This window comes from Taudactylus pleione, unplaced genomic scaffold, assembly GCF_031769625.1.
Source record: "Taudactylus pleione unplaced genomic scaffold, aTauple2 ptg000123l, whole genome shotgun sequence".
NCBI lineage: Eukaryota > Metazoa > Chordata > Amphibia > Anura > Myobatrachidae > Taudactylus > Taudactylus pleione.
In genome coordinates this window covers 490,649-510,562 of record NW_028284525.1, presented here as the reverse complement: position 1 = coordinate 510,562, position 19,914 = coordinate 490,649, and the positions used below count along the sequence as shown (strand labels likewise).

Here is a 19,914-nt window from a genome sequence, read left to right as displayed (position 1 = left end):
TAGGTGTGTGTGTGTGTAGCGGTGTATAGGTGTGTGTGTGTAGCGGTGTATAGGTGTGTGTGTGTGTGTAGCGGTGTATAGGTGTGTGTGTGTGTGTAGCGGTGTATAGGTGTGTGTGTGTGTGTAGCGGTGTATAGGTGTGTGTGTGTGTGTAGCGGTGTATAGGTGTGTGTGTGTGTGTAGCGGTGTATAGGTGTGTGTGTGTGTGTAGCGGTGTATAGGTGTGTGTAGCGGTGTATAGGGGTGTGTAGCGGTGTATAGGGGTGTGTGTGTGTAGCGGTGTATAGGGGTGTGTGTGTGTAGCGGTGTATAGGGGTGTGTGTGTGTAGCGGTGTATAGGGGTGTGTGTAGCGGTGTATAGGGGTGTGTGTAGCGGTGTATAGGGGTGTGTGTAGCTGTGTATGGTGTGTGTGTGTAGGGGTGTGTGTAGCGGTGTGTAGGGGTGTGTGTAGCGTTGTGTAGGGATGTAGCGGTGTATAGGTGTGTGTGTAGCGGTGTATAGGTGTGTGTGTGTGTAGCGGTGTATAGGTGTGTGTAGCTGTGTATGGGGTGTGTGTAGCTGTGTATGGGGTGTGTGTAGCTGTGTATAGTGTGTGTGTAGCTGTGTATAGGGGTGTGTGTAGCTGTGTATAGGGGTGTGTGTAGCTGTGTATAGTGTGTGTGTAGTGTGTGTAGCTGTGTATAGTGTGTGTGTAGCTGTGTATAGTGTGTGTGTAGCTGTGTATAGTGTGTGTGTAGCTGTGTATAGGGGTGTGTATAGTGTGTGTGTGTAGCTGTGTATAGTGTGTGTGTAGCTGTGTATAGTGTGTGTATGTAGCGGTGTATAGGTGTGTGTGTAGCGGTGTATAGGGGTGTGTGTAGCGGTGTATAGGGGTGTGTGTAGCGGTGTATAGGGGTGTGTGTAGCGTTGTATAGTGTGTGTGTAGCTGTGTATAGCTGTGTATAGGGGTGTGTATAGCTGTGTATAGGGGTGTGTATAGGGGTGTGTGTATCTGTGTATAGTGTGTAGCTGTGTATAGTGTGTGTGTAGCTGTGTATAGGGGTGTGTATAGTGTGTGTATAGCTGTGTATAGTGTGTGTAGCTGTGTATAGTGTGTGTGTGTAGCTGTGTATAGTGTGTGTATAGTGTGTGTGTAGCTGTGTATGGTGTGTGTGTAGCTGTGTATAGGGGTATGTGTAGCTGTGTATAGTGTGTGTGTGTAGCTGTGTATAGTGTGTGTGTAGCTGTGTATAGGGGTATGTGTAGCTGTGTATAGTGTGTGTGTAGCTGTGTATAGTGTGTGTATAGGGGTGTGTGTAGCTGTGTATAGGTGTGTGTGTGTAGCGGTGTATAGGTGTGTGTGTGTAGCGGTGTATAGGTGTGTGTGTGTAGCGGTGTATAGGTGTGTGTGTGTGGCGGTGTATAGGTGTGTGTGTGTATAGGTGTGTGTGTGTAGCGGTGTATAGGTGTGTGTGTGTAGCGGTGTATAGGTGTGTGTGTGTGTGTAGCGGTGTATAGGTGTGTGTGTGTGTGTAGCGGTGTATAGGTGTGTGTGTGTGTGTGTAGCGGTGTATAGGTGTGTGTGTGTAGCGGTGTATAGGTGTGTGTGTAGCGGTGTATAGGTGTGTGTGTGTGTGTGTAGCGGTGTATAGGTGTGTGTGTGTAGCGGTGTATAGGTGTGTGTGTGTAGCGGTGTATAGGTGTGTGTGTGTGTAGCGGTGTATAGGTGTGTGTGTGTGTAGCGGTGTATAGGTGTGTGTGTGTGTAGCGGTGTATAGGTGTGTGTGTGTGTGTGTAGCGGTGTATAGGTGTGTGTGTGTGTGTGTAGCGGTGTATAGGTGTGTGTGTGTGTGTGTAGCGGTGTATAGGTGTGTGTGTGTGTGTAGCGGTGTATAGGTGTGTGTGTGTGTGTGTAGCGGTGTATAGGTGTGTGTGTGTGTGTAGCGGTGTATAGGTGTGTGTGTGTGTAGCGGTGTATAGGTGTGTGTGTGTGTAGCGGTGTATAGGTGTGTGTGTGTGTGTAGCGGTGTATAGGGGTGTGTAGCGGTGTATAGGGGTGTGTGTGTGTAGCGGTGTATAGGGGTGTGTGTGTGTAGCGGTGTATAGGGGTGTGTGTAGCGGTGTATAGGGGTGTGTGTAGCGGTGTATAGGGGTGTGTGTAGCTGTGTATAGTGTGTGTGTAGCTGTGTATGGTGTGTGTGTGTAGGGGTGTGTGTAGCGGTGTGTAGGGGTGTGTGTAGCGTTGTGTAGGGATGTAGCGGTGTATGTGTGTGTGTGTAGCTGTGTATAGGTGTGTGTGTAGCTGTGTGTAGGTGTGTGTGTAGCTGTGTATAGTGTGTGTATAGCTGTGTATAGGGGTGTGTGTAGCGGTGTATGTGTGTGTGTAGCGGTGTATGTGTGTGTGTAGCGGTGTATAGTGTGTGTGTAGCTGTGTATAGTGTGTGTGTAGCTGTGTATAGGTGTGTGTGTAGCTGTGCATAGTGTGTGTGTGTAGCGGTGTATAGGTGTGTGTGTAGCGGTGTATAGGTGTGTGTGTAGCGGTGTATAGGTGTGTGTGTAGCGGTGTATAGTGTGTGTGTATAGGGGTGTGTGTAGCGGTGTGTGTGTGTGTAGCGGTGTATAGGGGTGTGTGTAGCGGTGTATAGGGGTGTGTGTAGCTGTGTATGTGTGTGTGTAGCGGTGTATAGTGTGTGTGTGTAGCTGTGTATAGTGTGGTTAGGTGTGTGTATCGGTGTATGTGGGTGTGTGTGTAGCGGTGTATGTGTGTGTGTAGCGGTGTATAGGTGTGTGTGTAGCGGTGTATAGGGGTGTGTGTAGCAGTGTATGTGTGTATGTAGCCCTAAACCTAACCCTCCCTCCCCCCATGGCTGTCCGCTAGCGACGCCTGGCATCCCTTCGATCGGGATGCCGGGCGCCGGTAAAATGAGCGGCGTCTACATTTAGACGCCGGTCATTTCACCCTCGCCAGGATATGTCAGTCGGGAAGCCGGCTGTCAGTATAATGTCAACCGGCTTCCCGATTGCATCCCCATTGTGTAGTAGTGTGTGTGGCTGTGTAATAGTGTGTAGCTGTGTATGGTGTGTGGGTGTGTGTAGCTGTGTATAGTGAATAGGTGTGTAATGTGTGTAGCTGTGTAGTAGTGTGTAGCTGTGTATAGTAGTGTGTGTATAGTGTAGGTGTGTAGCTGTGTATAGTGAATGTGTGTGGATGTGTATAGTGAATAGGTGTGTAGTAGTGTGTGTAGGGGTGTATGGTGTGTAGCTGTGTTTAGTGTGTGTGTAGTATGTGTGGTGTGTATAGGTGTGTAGTAGTGTATATAGTGTGTAGGTGTGTGTAGTAGTGTGTATAGGTGTCGTATGTGTAGCTGTGTATAGGGGTGTTTAGCTGTGTATAGTGTAGGTGTGTATAGTAGGGTTTAGCTGTGTATAGTAGTGTGTGTGTATAGTGTAGCTGTGTATAATGTGTGTATAGTAGTGTGTAGCTGTGTGTATATAGTGTGTAGCTGTGTGTAACTGTGTGTGTATATAGTGTGTGTAACTGTGTATATAGTGCGTGTAACTGTGTATATAGTGCGTGTAGCTGTGTGTATATAGTGCGTGTAGCTGTGTGTATATAGTGCGTGTAGCTGTGTGTTTATAGTGCGTGTAGCTGTGTGTATATAGTGCGTGTAGCTGTGTGTATATAGTGCGTGTAGCTGTGTGTATATAGTGCGTGTAGCTGTGTGTTTATAGTGCGTGTAGCTGTGTGTATATAGTGCGTGTAGCTGTGTGTATAGGGGGGGTGTGTAGCTGTGTGTATGTGTGTAGGTGTGTGTATATAGTGTGTGTAGCTGTGTATATAGTGTGTGTAGCTGTGTGTATAGGGGGTGTGTGTAGCTGTGTGTATGTGTGTAGCTGTGTGTGTATATAGTGTGTGTAGCTGTGTGTGTATATAGTGTGTGTAGCTGTGTATATAGTGCGTGTAGCTGTGTATATAGTGCGTGTAGCTGTGTATATAGTGCGTGTAGCTGTGTGTATATAGTGCGTGTAGCTGTGTGTATATAGTGTGTGTGTAGCTGTGTGTATATAGTGTGTGTGTAGCTGTGTGTATATAGTGTGTGTGTAGCTGTGTGTATATAGTGTGTGTAGCTGTGTGTATATAGTGTGTGTAGCTGTGTGTATAGGGGGTGTGTGTAGCTGTGTGTATGTGTGTAGCTGTGTGTGTATATAGTGTGTGTAGCTGTGTATATAGTGCGTGTAGCTGTGTGTATATAGTGTGTGTAGCTGTGTGTATATAGTGTGTGTAGCTGTGTGTATATAGTGTGTGTGTGTGTGTAGGTGTGTGTATATAGTGCGTGTAGCTGTGTGTATATAGTGCGTGTAGCTGTGTGTATATAGTGCGTGTAGCTGTGTGTATAGGGGGTGTGTGTATGTGTGTAGCTGTGTGTATATAGTGTGTATAGGGGGTGTGTGTAGCTGTGTGTATAGGGGGTGTGTAGCTGTGTGTATAGGGGGTGTGTAGCTGTGTGTATAGGGGGTGTGTGTATGTGTGTAGCTGTGTGTATATAGTGTGTATAGGGGGTGTGTGTAGCTGTGTGTGTAGCTGTGTGTATAGGGGGTGTGTGTATGTGTGTAGCTGTGTGTATATAGTGTGTATAGGGGGTGTGTGTAGCTGTGTGTATATAGTGTGTAGCTGTGTGTATAGGGGGTGTGTGTATATAGTGTGTGTAGCTGTGTGTATAGGGGGTGTGTGTATGTGTGTAGCTGTGTATAATGTCTGTAGCTGTAATATTGCACCCTGGGCTCTTTCTGGTCTATGTACTAAGACGTGACTATACACCGGATCCGGATACATCATATCAGACCTCTCCCCTGAGAACCCTGCAGCTCTCCGGCTGTATATGACAGTCACACGTACAATGTAACAGTTATGGGTGTAATTGCGCTGATCAGTCCCCAGCAAACAGCCCGAATCCCAGTGACAGAGCTGGAAACCAGTGCGCTTTGTTGTGGAGCTGGATGGTATCTATCCGGGCGCGGACCCCTGCACTACTAAGCTGTGTATAGCTGGGAGGGCCAGGCACGGACCCCTGCACTACTAAGCTGTGTATAGCTGGGAGGGCCGGGCACGGACCCCTGCGCTACTCAGCTGTGTATAGCTGGGAGGGCCAGGCACGGACCCCTGCACTACTAAGCTGTGTATAGCTGGGAGGGCCAGGCACGGACCCCTGCACTACTAAGCTGTGTATAGCTGGGAGGGCCGGGCACGGACCCCTGCGCTACTCAGCTGTGTATAGCTGGGAGGGCCAGGCACGGACCCCTGCACTACTAAGCTGTGTATAGCTGGGAGGGCCAGGCACGGACCCCTGCACTACTAAGCTGTGTATAGCTGGGAGGGCCAGGCACGGACCCCTGCATTACCAAGCAGTGTATAGCTGGGAGGGCCGGGCACGGACCCCTGCACTACTAAGCAGTGTATAGCTGGGAGGGCCGGGCACGGACCCCTGCACTACTAAGCTGTGTATAGCTGGGAGGGCCAGGCACGGACCCCTGCACTACTAAGCTGTGTATAGCTGGGAGGGCCGGGCACGGACCCCTGCACTACTCAGCTGTGTATAGCTGGGAGGGCCAGGCACGGACCCCTGCGCTACTCAGCTGTGTATAGCTGGGAGGGCCAGGCACGGACCCCTGCGCTTCTCGGCTGTGTATAGCTGGGAGGGCCGGGCACAGACCCCTGCGCTACTAAGCTGTGTATAGCTGGGAGGGCCAGGCACGGACCCCTGCACTACTAAGCTGTGTATAGCTGGGAGGGCCGGGCACGGACCCCTGCACTACTAAGCGCTGTGTAGCTGGGAGGGCCAGGCACGGATCCCTGCACTACTAAGCTGTGTATAGCTGGGAGGGCCGGGCACGGACCACTGCACTACTAAGCTGTGTATAGCTGGGAGGGCCAGGCACGGACCCCTGCACTACTAAGCTGTGTATAGCTGGGAGGGCCGGGCACGGACCCCTGCATTACTAAGCAGAACCCGCTGTAGATGTTCTCATCTCTTTTCTGTTCTCCATGGTCACTAGGTTACAAGGTTTGTACGGGGGATAAGACAGGAGACGGCTCTCCTCCTGCATGGTCTGAGGGAGAGAACGGATCCCAGCCGTACGGGTGTCGCTCCATGATGTACAGTCCCCTGACCTCCATATTCATCCATGTTCTAAGCCCGCACAGGAATTCAACTCCGGGGTGATTACATTGTGGAACATGGGTACTGGACGGGCTTCCTCTCTCTGAGCTTCCTCTCTCTGATTTCTCTAGTTCTCACTGAGCGAGAACTAGGGAAATCTGCGCTAAAGCCTCCTGTTACCCATCCGCTCAGCCAGAGCGCGTCCTGAGGACGCAGGAAAGGCGGAGTAACCGATATATCTCCATCTCCTTAGGTCATGCTTATGTCTCTGTCTCTCTCCCCCTAGTTACTGATCTATATATTATACAGTATAATCCTCTGCGCTGTGAGGTCTGTCTGTCTCCCCTATATTATACACCAGATGGCGAGACTCCCGTTATCTCCACAGGTGGCCTCACACCCGGTATAGTGACGGCTCCACCGATGGCCACGGACCGGGATCCCTTCTCCTCACTTCCTGGGGGCATACAGGACCCGGACTCCCTGAAGAGCGGCTGGGACCGTGTCAGAGAGATCTATCAACGCGAGTGAGTGTTATACCCGGGGAACAATTATTTATATATATATATATATAATGTGTGTGTGTGTCTCTTTCTCTCCCTCTCTCTCTCGTGTGATTTGATATATAGCGATAAGCGTGTTTATAATATGTTATAAGAAATAAAGTGCAGGTGTGACAATACAAAGTGAATAAAAAACATTTAATACCAATTTCATAGACTATTAGATCACATAAATACAATGATGGTAGATATAAGGTAAAATAAATAGCTTATTTAATAAGAGGGGTATACTTCTATGAATTTCAAAAGATAAAAAGTTGATGAGGCAAAGAGCAGAGGTCCCAACGCGTTTCATCTCAACAAGACTTATTCCTTGGTAAAGACTTGTAGAGATGAGACACGTTTTACATGCTTGTGTGCGTCTGCTCCTAGTACGGTTACATGCCTGTGTGCGTCTGCTCCTAGTACGGTTACATGCCTGTGTGCGCCTGCTCCTAGTACGGTTACATGCCTGTGTGCGCCTGCTCCTAGTACGGTTACATGCCTGTGTGCGCCTGCTCCTAGTACGGTTACATGCCTGTGTGCGCCTGCTCCTAGTACGGTTACATGCCTGTGTGCGCCTGCTCCTAGTACGGTTACATGCCTGTGTGCGCCTGCTCCTAGTACGGTTACATGCCTGTGTGCGCCTGCTCCTAGTACGGTTACATGCCTGTGTGCGCCTGCTCCTAGTACGGTTACATGCCTGTGTGCGCCTGCTCCTAGTACGGTTACATGCCTGTGTGCGCCTGCTCCTAGTACGGTTACATGCCTGTGTGCGCCTGCTCCTAGTACGGTTACATGCCTGTGTGCCTGCTCCTAGTACGGTTACATGCCTGTGTGCGCCTGCTCCTAGTACGGTTACATGCCTGTGTGCCTGCTCCTAGTACGGTTACATGCCTGTGTGCGCCTGCTCCTAGTACGGTTACATGCCTGTGTGCGCCTGCTCCTAGTACGGTTACATGCCTGTGTGCGCCTGCTCCTAGTACGGTTACATGCCTGTGTGCGCCTGCTCCTAGTACGGTTACATGCCTGTGTGCGCCTGCTCCTAGTACGGTTACATGCCATAGCACATGTAATTGCAGCAGGGATATATAATAAGTAATAACATTATTGACCCTGGAATCTTCTAGGTTTGGAGCAGGGAGTGGTAAATCTGAGCACATACGTGTTCATGTGTGACTGTCCTGCTAACTGCCCTCCTTTTTGTTTGCTACAGTGAACATGGTAAGTACTCGGAGGACGCCGTGTTCATAGTGAAGAGCGCGGCGATTGGGGCTATAGTTGGCATTGTCTATGGCGGTGTCCCAGCTGCTCGTCATAGCCGGGAACAGTTCATAAAGAATAGCCAGGGCGAGATCTTCCAGCACCGGGCAGAGGCTCTGGTAAGATGCCCCCATTTGTAACGTGTACTCCCCCCACCCATGTGTCCCCAATACATCACATGTAGTTCCCTCCCCATCACCCGTGTCTTCCATGTTGCCCCCAGCACATTACACGTAGTTCCCTCCCCATCACCCGTGTCTTCCATGTGTCCCCAGCACATTACATGTAGTTCCCTCCCCATCACCCGTGTCTTCCATGTGTCCCCAGCACATTACATGTAGTTCCCTCCCCATCACCCGTGTCTTCCATGTGTCCCCAGTACATCACATGTAGTTCCCTCCCCATCACCCGTGTCTTCCATGTGTCCCCAGTACATCACATGTAGTTCCCTCCCCATCACCCGTGTCTTCCATGTTGCTCCCAGCACATTACATGTAGATCCCTCCCCATCACCCGTGTCTTCCATGTGTCACCAGCACATTACATGTAGATCCCTCCCCATCACCCGTGTCTTCCATGTGTCCCCAGCACATTACATGTAGTTCCCTCCCCATCATCCGTGTCTTCCATGTGTCCCCAGTACATCACATGTAGTTCCCTCCCCATCACCCGTGTCTTCCATGTTGCTCCCAGCACATTACATGTAGATCCCTCCCCATCACCCGTGTCTTCCATGTGTCACCAGCACATTACATGTAGATCCCTCCCCATCACCCGTGTCTTCCATGTGTCCCCAGCACATTACATGTAGTTCCCTCCCCATCACCCGTGTCTTCCATGTTCCCCAGGTCTGCCCTCAGTCAGCCTCTTCCATGTCTTCCTAGATATTGGCTCGACATGCGGCTAATCGAGGATTTGTTCGCTATGGATTCCGTTGGGGCTGGAGAATAGCAGCTTTTGTGACGATTTTTAAGTAAGTTTTGCCTGTTTTCTGTTACCACATTCTCCGCTTACAGCTAGGCGTCTCCCCTTGTCCTAGTGGCGCGGCTAGACGTCTCCCCTTGTCCTAGTGGCGCGGCTAGACGTCTCCCCTTGTCCTAGTGGCGCGGCCAGGCGTCTCCCCTTGTCCTAGTGGCGCGGCCAGGCGTCTCCCCTTGTCCTAGTGGCGCGGCCAGGCGTCTCCCCTTGTCCTAGTGGCGCGGCCAGGCGTCTCCCCTTGTCCTAGTGGCGCGGCCAGGCGTCTCCCCTTGTCCTAGTGGCGCGGCCAGGCGTCTCCCCTTGTCCTAGTGGCGCGGCCAGGCGTCTCCCCTTGTCCTAGTGGCGCGGCCAGGCGTCTCCCCTTGTCCTAGTGGCGCGGCCAGGCGTCTCCCCTTGTCCTAGTGGCGCGGCCAGGCGTCTCCCCTTGTCCTAGTGGCGCGGCCAGGCGTCTCCCCTTGTCCTAGTGGCGCGGCCAGGCGTCTCCCCTTGTCCTAGTGGCGCGGCCAGGCGTCTCCCCTTGTCCTAGTGGCGCGGCCAGGCGTCTCCCCTTGTCCTAGTGGCGCGGCCAGGCGTCTCCCCTTGTCCTAGTGGCGCGGCCAGGCGTCTCCCCTTGTCCTAGTGGCGCGGCCAGGCGTCTCCCCTTGTCCTAGTGGCGCGGCCAGGCGTCTCCCCTTGTCCTAGTGGCGCGGCCAGGCGTCTCCCCTTGTCCTAGTGGCGCGGCCAGGCGTCTCCCCTTGTCCTAGTGGCGCGGCCAGGCGTCTCCCCTTGTCCTAGTGGCGCGGCCAGGCGTCTCCCCTTGTCCTAGTGGCGCGGCCAGGCGTCTCCCCTTGTCCTAGTGGCGCGGCCAGGCGTCTCCCCTTGTCCTAGTGGCGCGGCCAGGCGTCTCCCCTTGTCCTAGTGGCGCGGCCAGGCGTCTCCCCTTGTCCTAGTGGCGCGGCCAGGCGTCTCCCCTTGTCCTAGTGGCGCGGCCAGGCGTCTCCCCTTGTCCTAGTGGCGCGGCCAGGCGTCTCCCCTTGTCCTAGTGGCGCGGCCAGGCGTCTCCCCTTGTCCTAGTGGCGCGGCCAGGCGTCTCCCCTTGTCCTAGTGGCGCGGCCAGGCGTCTCCCCTTGTCCTAGTGGCGCGGCCAGGCGTCTCCCCTTGTCCTAGTGGCGCGGCCAGGCGTCTCCCCTTGTCCTAGTGGCGCGGCCAGGCGTCTCCCCTTGTCCTAGTGGCGCGGCCAGGCGTCTCCCCTTGTCCTAGTGGCGCGGCCAGGCGTCTCCCCTTGTCCTAGTGGCGCGGCCAGGCGTCTCCCCTTGTCCTAGTGGCGCGGCCAGGCGTCTCCCCTTGTCCTAGTGGCGCGGCCAGGCGTCTCCCCTTGTCCTAGTGGCGCGGCCAGGCGTCTCCCCTTGTCCTAGTGGCGCGGCCAGGCGTCTCCCCTTGTCCTAGTGGCGCGGCCAGGCGTCTCCCCTTGTCCTAGTGGCGCGGCCAGGCGTCTCCCCTTGTCCTAGTGGCGCGGCCAGGCGTCTCCCCTTGTCCTAGTGGCGCGGCCAGGCGTCTCCCCTTGTCCTAGTGGCGCGGCCAGGCGTCTCCCCTTGTCCTAGTGGCGCGGCCAGGCGTCTCCCCTTGTCCTAGTGGCGCGGCCAGGCGTCTCCCCTTGTCCTAGTGGCGCGGCCAGGCGTCTCCCCTTGTCCTAGTGGCGCGGCCAGGCGTCTCCCCTTGTCCTAGTGGCGCGGCCAGGCGTCTCCCCTTGTCCTAGTGGCGCGGCCAGGCGTCTCCCCTTGTCCTAGTGGCGCGGCCAGGCGTCTCCCCTTGTCCTAGTGGCGCGGCCAGGCGTCTCCCCTTGTCCTAGTGGCGCGGCCAGGCGTCTCCCCTTGTCCTAGTGGCGCGGCCAGGCGTCTCCCTTTTGCTCTCTATCTTATTGCTGTCTTGGTCTCTGTCTTTCAGTAGTGTGAATTGCGGCCTCTCAGCGTATCGGGATAAAACTGCTATCACCCACTCTGTAGTAGCTGGAGGTAATCTGAGACGTGTGTGTGTGTGTGTGTGTGGTCACACGGGCACCAGGTGTGTGCGCACAGTATGAGTGTGAGCACAGTGCACGGAGTGTGTTTTGGTGCCTTCATAGTAGTGTGAGTGTGTACTCAAGTTGAGCCAAATAGCCCCCCTCTGTGCGCTGGGTTCCGGGTGACTCGGCCGAACGTTCTCCTCGTTCACAATGTGCGTCTTGTTCCCGTAAATAAAACTGGAAGCGACAAAACGACTTTACTAGGATACTCTGATCAATCGGATGTGTGACATGTGAACACCTGTGAGTGACAGACTGAGGGGGGTTTCCAGTTAGCCCCGAACATTGTACGTTCGCTAATGGCGCCAATGTTTTTTTCTCACCCTATTCTGTTATTTCGGTTGAAATAATAGGATCGATCTCCCTTACACACAGGTTCGCAGGCTTATCGCGGGTCCTAGGTGTTTTCGCCATTTAGGTGATGAAAAAACGTCACTTATCGTGGATTATTTTCCTGGACACATCAGGTCCGCGTTGTCGTTCAGCACTTTGGGGCTGCCGCAATCAATGATCAGCGCTGCTGATTGGATACCCCCTGAGTCTGTATACGAAGTGCTGCGATGCCGCTGCTTTCTCTGTGCTAAGTTCATCTGCAAAGTGATTTAAAACGAATCCCCAGGCGGATTTAATGGCGTTTCGCTGCGTCTGTGATGCGAACAAGACACACAATTACAGAAAAAGATGGTACGCTGCGGCTCAGTCACCGGGTTCTTCACGCTGTATGGTGTATAGATGCTAGGTGTGTGAGGGGGCGTCTGCGGGAGGGGGCGTCTGCGGGAGGGGGCGTCTGCGGGAGGGGGCGTCTGCGGGAGGGGGCGGCCAGGATCGGGCGCGTCTGCGGGAGGGGGCGGCCAGGATCGGGCGCGTCTGCGGGAGGGGGCGGCCAGGATCGGGCGCGTCTGCGGGAGGGGGCGGCCAGGATCGGGCGCGTCTGCGGGAGGGGGCGGCCAGGATCGGGCGCGTCTGCGGGAGGGGGCGGCCAGGATCGGGCGCATCTGCGGGAGGGGGCGGCCAGGAGAGGGCGCGTCTGCGGGAGGGGGCGGCCAGGAGAGGGCGCGTCTGCGGGAGGGGGCGCATCTGCAGGAGGGGCGGCGGCCAGGAGAGGGGCGCGTCTGCGGGAGGGGGCGGTCAGGAGAGGGGAGCGTCTGCGGGAGGGGGCGGTCAGGAGAGGGGAGCGTCTGCGGGAGGGGGCGGCCAGGAGAGGGGAGCGTCTGCGGGAGGGGGCGGTGAGGAGAGGGAGCGCCTGTGCCGTGCGTGCTCACATATGATGAGTATGGGACAGTGTTTGCTTTCTCCCCCTCACAGCGGTCACCGGTGGACTGTTCCGGCTGAATCTGGGTCTCCGCGGTCTGGTTGGCGGCTCGATCATCGGAGCATTATGTGGGTAAGTGACATTCAGGGGCGTGTTCTGTTGCAAGCAAAATTTTTAGTTTTCTCGCAGCCGCAAGGTTTTTCCTATTCCAATTTTTTGTGGAAAACGGAGCCGTACCAATTTCTATAGATATTACTGCGGCTTATGATGAGGAGAATAGAATTAGTCTCCCCCCCCCCCCCCCCCCCCTCTCCGCCATGACTAATTAGGAAACAGGAAGTTTTCAGTTAGCTTAATTGGGCCAATAATTAATTGTCATTATTGGGGTGAAAAAAAAATGGCCACAAGTTACCCCAAAATCAACATTGTCATTTTCTCCTTCAGGTCCCACAGGGATAACCAGGAGGTGTAGGTGGTTGTAGCTAACCGGGCACCAAAAAGTCAAAGCTTCAGCTCCCAGGATGCCCCAGTCCTCCTCCACTATAACCCCGCCCCCAGGCATACAGTTTGCGTTTGGTGCCGGCAGGAGCCGGTTGCACCTTTAGACCAGGGGACTGCATTATGCCGCCCCAAGCTTTATTTCTTAGGTTTTTTTTTTTCTTTCCTCTCAGAGGAAGCAGCGCAAGGCGTCCTAATGGGCACCTGCGCTGCTACGCCAACAACCTCCGCCGGCGCCAGCGGGGCTCAGCTAGCCTCTCCACTGGGGACCCAGAGCTGTAGCCGGACAAACTGAGAGACAGGTAACGCAATTCCCCAATTGCGGGTGTGACCGGACGCCTTTCGTCTAGGCCGTCACTGGTCACGGGTTAGCGCTTTTGGACTTCCACTCACCGTCAGTGACCGCCTGTCACTGACTCCGCCCACTGCGCCCTGATTGGTGTTGGCTGTTCCCTCCTGATCCCTCGCAATGGACCAGGTCTGCACGGTAGCTGGCAGAGGGCTTGAACTTGGAGACACGGAGCTCTTACCCAGAACAGCAGGAGAACGGAATAGCGTTTTGTGCAATTCTGTTGGTCGCAGGATTGAGATACAATTGAATTCAGGCAAGATGTTTATTACTCAAAGTCTTAAAGAAGACCCTCCCTTCCGCCTGAAGGGGAATATCACACAGAAATCAAACAGCAATTCTCCACACAGAAGTTACAAGGATGTACCACATACAGGAATCTTATCAGCAGCTCTTCTCCTCACAGAAGTTACAGGGTTGTACCACATACAGGGCTCACAGTCCCTCTTTTTATGTCATTCTTACACACAACATCACAGGGGGGCAAATCCACCCTGTGTTCCTTCTAGCCAATCAGGCTATCTCAGAAAACATAAATTAACAACATATTACATTTCAAAGGAGTCTCTCAATATCCTCCTTCCTAATCCACCATCCAAACTTTGATATAACATGTCACAGGAAATGGTAAATGACATTCATCCTTATCACTTTGGCATTTCCAACCTTAACACATTCAGCTTTTAGAAGTGGCATCCAAAAGGATCTTCTTAAAAACAAATTGTCTTTTCAAAAGGAAGTTCTGTATCTGAAGTGTTTGGCTATATGACACCATTCACACAGCAACCTTCCAGCCAGAGGGCCTGATTCAGAGCCGGACGCTCTGACCAGAGCGCTCGCTCTGAATCAGGGCCCTCCTCCCTCAACTTGGAGCGGCCTCATGGACGCTCGCATAGCTGTGGGTTACCACCCACAGCTATAGCGAGCGTCCATGATGATGGTCGCGATGGTCAACACCATCGCGACCAACGGGCTTGCGACGAGACCCTGAGGTAGGGTCTCGGTGACCGCTAGCCCTGGAGTGATTTTGGCTCTATCAGAGCCAAAATCACTCCCACTGACATCACTAGTGATGTCAGTGGAGCCGGACTCAGACGGTAGGCGTTCCCATGGGAACGCCTCCGTCTGTCAGCCACGCCCCCCAAAGGGGGCGTGCTGTCACTCACCATCGACAGCACGCCCCCTTTGGTGCCAGACCCACAACGACGGCTTGGCCGTCGTTATTCGGTCTCGCGCATGCGCAAGACGGAGCTCCCTCCGTCGTGCGCATGCGCAATTCGGCACCAACGACCCGCTTGCGCGAGTCCTGCGCTCGCGAGCGGGTCTGAATCAGCCCCAGAGTTCACTAACCACAACAGGTCTTCCTATTCATCAGACCTCCTGCTAGTTTCTGCAGCCACAGAGGCTGGTCATGTCATATACAGACATATATTCAAGAAGTGCATTTTCTCTACAAAATATACATGTAAACCATAATAGTGCACAGCCTATTAAATATACGTTGCTTCATGCACTAATGCATTGCAGATCAGCTACAGTGCATTACAGCAATACATATATACTTTAATACAGTTTATTATAAACCATATGCAGTGTGCTTTTACACTGTCCTTTTAAAAATGGCGCAACGGCATGAGGGTTAATCCCCTCAATGCCTTGGCAGCCATTTTAATCACGTGTGGTCGGCCTCCGGCCACAGCGGCAATCGCGTCTTTGGCAGTCCTTACCTCCGGCTGTGGAGACCAGCCAGGGGACGCTGCGGTGGGGCATCTGGTACATCCACACCCTCACTAGACCACCAGGGCACTTACTATCTGCCATCGGGGACCATTGTAGAAGCCAGCGGCCCCGGCGATTGATGCAGCAGCGGGGAGCTAGGCTCTTCCCCGGTAACTCCTCCCCCAGCTCAGAGCACGACCCCTCAGGTTTCCCGCCTCTGAGCTGCTCCTCCCCTCACCCTCCTCCCTATATGAGGCGCTCAGCAGCCATTAATCAGAGGTGTTTCTGAAGCTACAGGTCTCAGGAGATTCGTGTCCAGTCTCCCTGTATACCTCTCCCTGGGGCCGGGTTATACAGCGCACAAATCCTACCAGCCCTGTGAGGTGTGAGCAGTTATTTAGTGCCCATTATAAGTGTATTTATATACATTGTATGTGACTTGTGCATAACTGCTGTGGTGATATACTGTCTTATACACTGTGACTGTCAGTTATATCTATCCCTGCTGTGGTGATATACTGTCTTATACACTCTGGGGGATTTTATGGTTTCTCAGGCACATGCAGGTATGCATCCTGAATGTCCAATTACCTCAACCCAGCAAAGGTTCCTACGGTTTGCTGTCCTGCAGCAACATTACCAGTTTCTGGTGCTGCCCTTTTGTCTGTCAATGGCCCCTTGGTCTTTACCAAAATAATGTCTGAGGTGGGCCGCCATAACTGCCGTCAGTGAGTCAGAATCCTGCCATACTAGACGACCTCTTAATTTTGGCACATTCACCGGCTGTAGTACAACGCCATCTCCAGCAGACCAATGCCTACCTGCAAGCACACGGCTGGCTCGTCAATTGGAGAAAGTCCTCCCTCTCTTCAACACAGCAGATGGTATATCTGGGTGCACTCCTGCATTCTCGAGCACAAAGGATCTTTCTGCCAGCGCACAAAATTTCGGCACTGAACTTGCACAAGTTGCTCCACAATCGAAGAGTATTCATTCACTCAGCAATGCAGGTCCTAGGGTCCATGTGTATGCCCAGGTCCACTCCAGGCCCCTTCAACAACTGATTTTCTCCCGGTAGAATGGGCAGTATCATCTGATCCGGTCCCAGACGATCCTCCTCCCTGCGGCAGTCTGGATTTCCCTCTCATGGTGGCTGCAGATGTCCCATCTGGACAAGGGTCACCCCTTCTGGATCCTAGACTGGGAGCTCCTCACTACAGATGCCAGGCTTCGCGGATGGGGCGCAGTGACCGGTCATGATACCCTTCAGGGATGGTGGACAACCCAGGAAAGTCGCCTGTCCATAAACATCCTGCAGCTTCGAGCAGTGCACAGACCGCTCACTCTGGCGCGAGACCTCCTCCGGAGCAGGCCGATTCAAATCCAGTCCAACAACGTAACTGCAGTAGCATACCTCAACCATCAGGGAGGCACGCGAAGTCGGGCAGCCATGAGGGTAGTAGCACACATCCTGGTTTGGGCCGAACATCATCTCCCGGAAATCTCGGCAGTGTTCATTCCCGGAGTCCTCAACATGAAGCGGACTTCCTAAGCCATCAGGATGTACACGCCGTAGAGTGGGCTCTCCACCCAGAGGTCTTTCAACTGCTGGTAGACAAATGGCGCCTACGAGATGTAGACCTCATGGCCTCACGTCACAACCACAAGGTCCCCAGATATGGGTCCAGGACCAGAAACCCCTCAGACGGCTTTATGGCAGTGCGGTGGGCCTTTAATCTAGCATACATCTTTCCTTCGATCTTCCTCCTCCTAGGGGTTCTCCGGCAATTCAAGCAAGAAGGTGGAACAGTGACACTGGTAGCTCCAGCCTGGCCCAGACGCCATTGGTTCACCGCCCTACTGAGTCTCTCTATAGACACTACTTTTCCACCCTCTACGGCCGGATCTGTTAGCTCAGGGCCCTTGTCTGCATCCAGACCTACCTCATCTGTCTTTTAAGAGGGATGACTGAAGAGCTGTCAGAGCCAAGGGTTTGTCTCACTCTGTGGTCCAGACGATGCTCAGCGCATGTAAGTCTTCCTCAGCCCGCATCTTTTACAGAGTTTGGCACTCTTACTTTCAATGGTGCTCCCCCAGAGGCTATGACCCTACAGTTTTTAGGGTCTCCCGGGTTCTTGCTTTTCTCCAGACTGGGTTAGACCTCGGCCTCCGCCTGGCCTCCCTAAGAGTTCAGGTCTCTGCTCTGTCACTCTGGTTCCAGCGAAGGATTGCTCCCCTGCCTGATGTTAGAATGTTCCTTCAGGGTGTTCTCCACCTTCAACATCCCTTTGTCCCTCCGGTGGCCCTGTGGGTTTTGTCCTTGGTTCTCTGGGCTCTACAGGCTCCCCTGTTTGAACCTTTTAGATTTAGTAGTCCTCAAGTGGCTGACAGCGAAGACGCTCATTTTCCTCGCTAACTTCTCTGCCCGCAGGGTATCTGACTTGGCAGCGCTCTCCTGTCGCTCCCCCTTCTTGTTCTTTCATCCGGACAGAGCTGTCCTCCGTACCCGGGCTGGTTACCTTCCTAAAGTGGTATCCCAGTTCCATTTGAATGAAGAGATGTAGTTCTGGCCTTCCAGTCCTCGGACCTCTCTGCAGGTGAAGCCTCCCTGGATGTGGTTCGTGCTCTTCGGATCTACGTGGATCGTACCAACTCCTTTCAGGTAATCAGATTCTCTCTTTGTGTTGTACAGCTTTCACAAGCCAGGCTGGCCAGGTCTCCCTGTTCCAAACACGGTTACAGCACATTCTACTTGGTCTGTCGGACCCTCGTGGGCAGTTTACCATGGCACTTCTGCTGAACAATTGTGCAAGGCAGTCACGTGGTCTTCCATCCACACCTTCCTCAAGTTCTACACCTTTGCCTCTTAGGATTATTCCTTTGGGCGCCGGATTCTCCTTTCTGCTCAGAAGCGTCCCCACTTTTAGGGGAACTGCTTTTAGGACATGCCTTTGGTATCCCTGTGGATCCCTATGGACCCTGAAAAAGAAAATAAGAGTTATGGTAGACTTGCCCTTGTTAACTTTTTCTTTGAGGTCCATAGGATCCACAGGGCGCCCACCCTGACACACCTTGGCTTCATTGGGTATTTGCCTCTTGGTCATGAATTCTCTCACCTTTTGTGAGAGTGTTTCTTGTGTATATTGTTCTTCCTTCTTTTCTTTCCTGCTCCTGCCTTGAGCTTGTTCACAAAAACCGTCTGCCTGTGGCTGGGGACGGGGTATATGTGGAGGAGGACCGGTGCATCCTGGGAGCTGAAGCTTTGACTGGTGCCCAATTAGCTCTAACCACCTACACCCCATGGTATCCTTGTGGACTCTATGGACCTAAGGAGAAAAAGAGTTAACAAAGGTAAGTCTACCATAACTCTTACTTTAAATGCTCTCCAAATTTAAATTAAATATAATTGCTTTTTATCATATTTTTTTATTAATATAAATTGGCCTCAAATTTCCACAAAATCACTTTTTTTTTTTTTTTTTCCTTTTTACTGAATTTGCATTTTATAATTTTTTTTACTTTCGAACGCAAATGCACAATTCATCCATTTTCAACGCGCAAAATATTCTTCAGGGCAGTAATTTGTCTATTCAGTTTCCCAATATTTGTTTTAATTTTTTTTTTTTAGGGTACAGGTCCCAAATTATAATTTATTTTTTAATTTCCTGCAGGTTTTTACAGGAAAAACTACAGTTATCAAGTTTTTTTCATTTGGATAGCGCGGGGTTTGGGAGCGCACAAGCCCGCCATAACAAATAATTGGTGGTGATAGCCGCTGTAATTTTTGTTCCAATCATCTTGTAGCCTATTGAATATGCCCCTTAGTGGGGAACACTCTGCGCTGGTTTCTCGGTCACTCACCTCTCTGTCCTCAGTGCCCCCATTGGAGTCCTTGTATCTGGGCTACAGGCTGTGACAGGCGTGGACCTGTATGAGCAGAAACGCAGATATCAGCGAGTGGTATATGAGAGTAAATTGGAGCAGTGGTGAGTATACATAGGGGGCAGTACCGTGTATACCATCTGTACACATCATTACACAAGCTGGACCTCTGTACTCTACTCCTCAGGGACGCCCATCTCCAGCTCACGGACGCACTGCTGCAGGACCTGAGCGAGGCGGATACAGAGTCGGCCGCGGCTGAGGAGGAGAGAATCCATCATCTGCTAAACTTGCCCAGAAACTCAGGAGCGGCCCCTGAGGAGAGCGAGTGACCAGCCAGCGTCCATGCCGACAGCTGCAGCCGACACCTCGCAGACACAGGCGGGTTCAGTCGTCCATTTTCTGTTATGTCAGTATATAAATGGACTCTCCCGCGACCCTTAGCAGCAGCGTCACCAGGATGGACCAAGACCCTCTATCCCACAGCAATATGGGGAACGGAAACCACGCGGCCGTCTCCATGTGACGCTTCACTTCCATGTTACATGTGTGATAGGAGGTGGGAAGGCAGATAATGAATGTACCCGTCATACCACCGGTAACTATTATCAGACCTATGACACGTGTACCCGTCATACTACCGGTAACTATTATCAGAACTATGACACGTGTACCCGTCATACCACCGGTAACTATTATCAGATCTATGACACGTGTACCCATCATACCACCGGTAACTATTATCAGAACTATGACACGTGTACCCGTCATACCACCGGTAACTATTATCAGAACTATGACACGTGTACCCGTCATGCCACCAGTAACTATTATCAGAACTATGACACGTGTGTACCTGTATATACAATGACCCACTTCTTACAATATATTTTATCCAATAATAAAAGTAACCTGTGGTATAAATTATAGCGGGTTTCCTCATTTCAGCAGCATTAACCCCTTCAGGACCCGACACAGACAATAACATAGAAATAATCCTGAGGACCTGCAGACGCGGCGCTGGAATGTCTCAGACGATTCCGCACCATTGACTTGGTGAAATAATTTTTGTTGCGTCGATTGGTCACCTCCAGACCTGACTCCCACCCCCGTCACCTGAAGTCTCTGTGCAGGGGTCTCTCTCGTGAAATATAAATCAAGTCAGGTTACAGCCGTGTGATGCAGGTGCTTGGAGCCGGGGGTATGGGGCTGCTTTTTACTGTACCTAGGGGCACCTTCCCTTACATTGTGA

General features: G+C 52.7%; 1 protein-coding gene across 3 annotated transcripts in view; it reads left to right on the top strand.

Moving 5' to 3' along the window:
- The window catches only part of TIMMDC1 (translocase of inner mitochondrial membrane domain containing 1), a 32,939-nt gene extending 13,350 nt beyond the window's left edge, over positions 1-19,589 (top strand). For 2 of the 3 annotated variants that reach the window (XM_088472437.1, XM_088472438.1), the window contains exons 2-8: positions 6,527-6,665; positions 7,897-8,062; positions 8,828-8,916; positions 10,845-10,912; positions 12,268-12,346; positions 18,656-18,766; positions 18,850-19,589. In XM_088472437.1, the coding sequence (XP_088328563.1) occupies positions 6,562-6,665; positions 7,897-8,062; positions 8,828-8,916; positions 10,845-10,912; positions 12,268-12,346; positions 18,656-18,766; positions 18,850-18,994 (762 nt within the window). In that variant the 5' untranslated portion in view covers positions 6,527-6,561 and the 3' untranslated portion in view covers positions 18,995-19,589. Of the gene's footprint in view, positions 1-6,041; positions 6,198-6,526; positions 6,666-7,896; positions 8,063-8,827; positions 8,917-10,844; positions 10,913-12,267; positions 12,347-18,655; positions 18,767-18,849 lie in introns of those variants that run through there. The other variant, XM_088472439.1, reaches the window with a different exon arrangement.
- Positions 19,590-19,914: the final 325 nt, after the last annotated feature.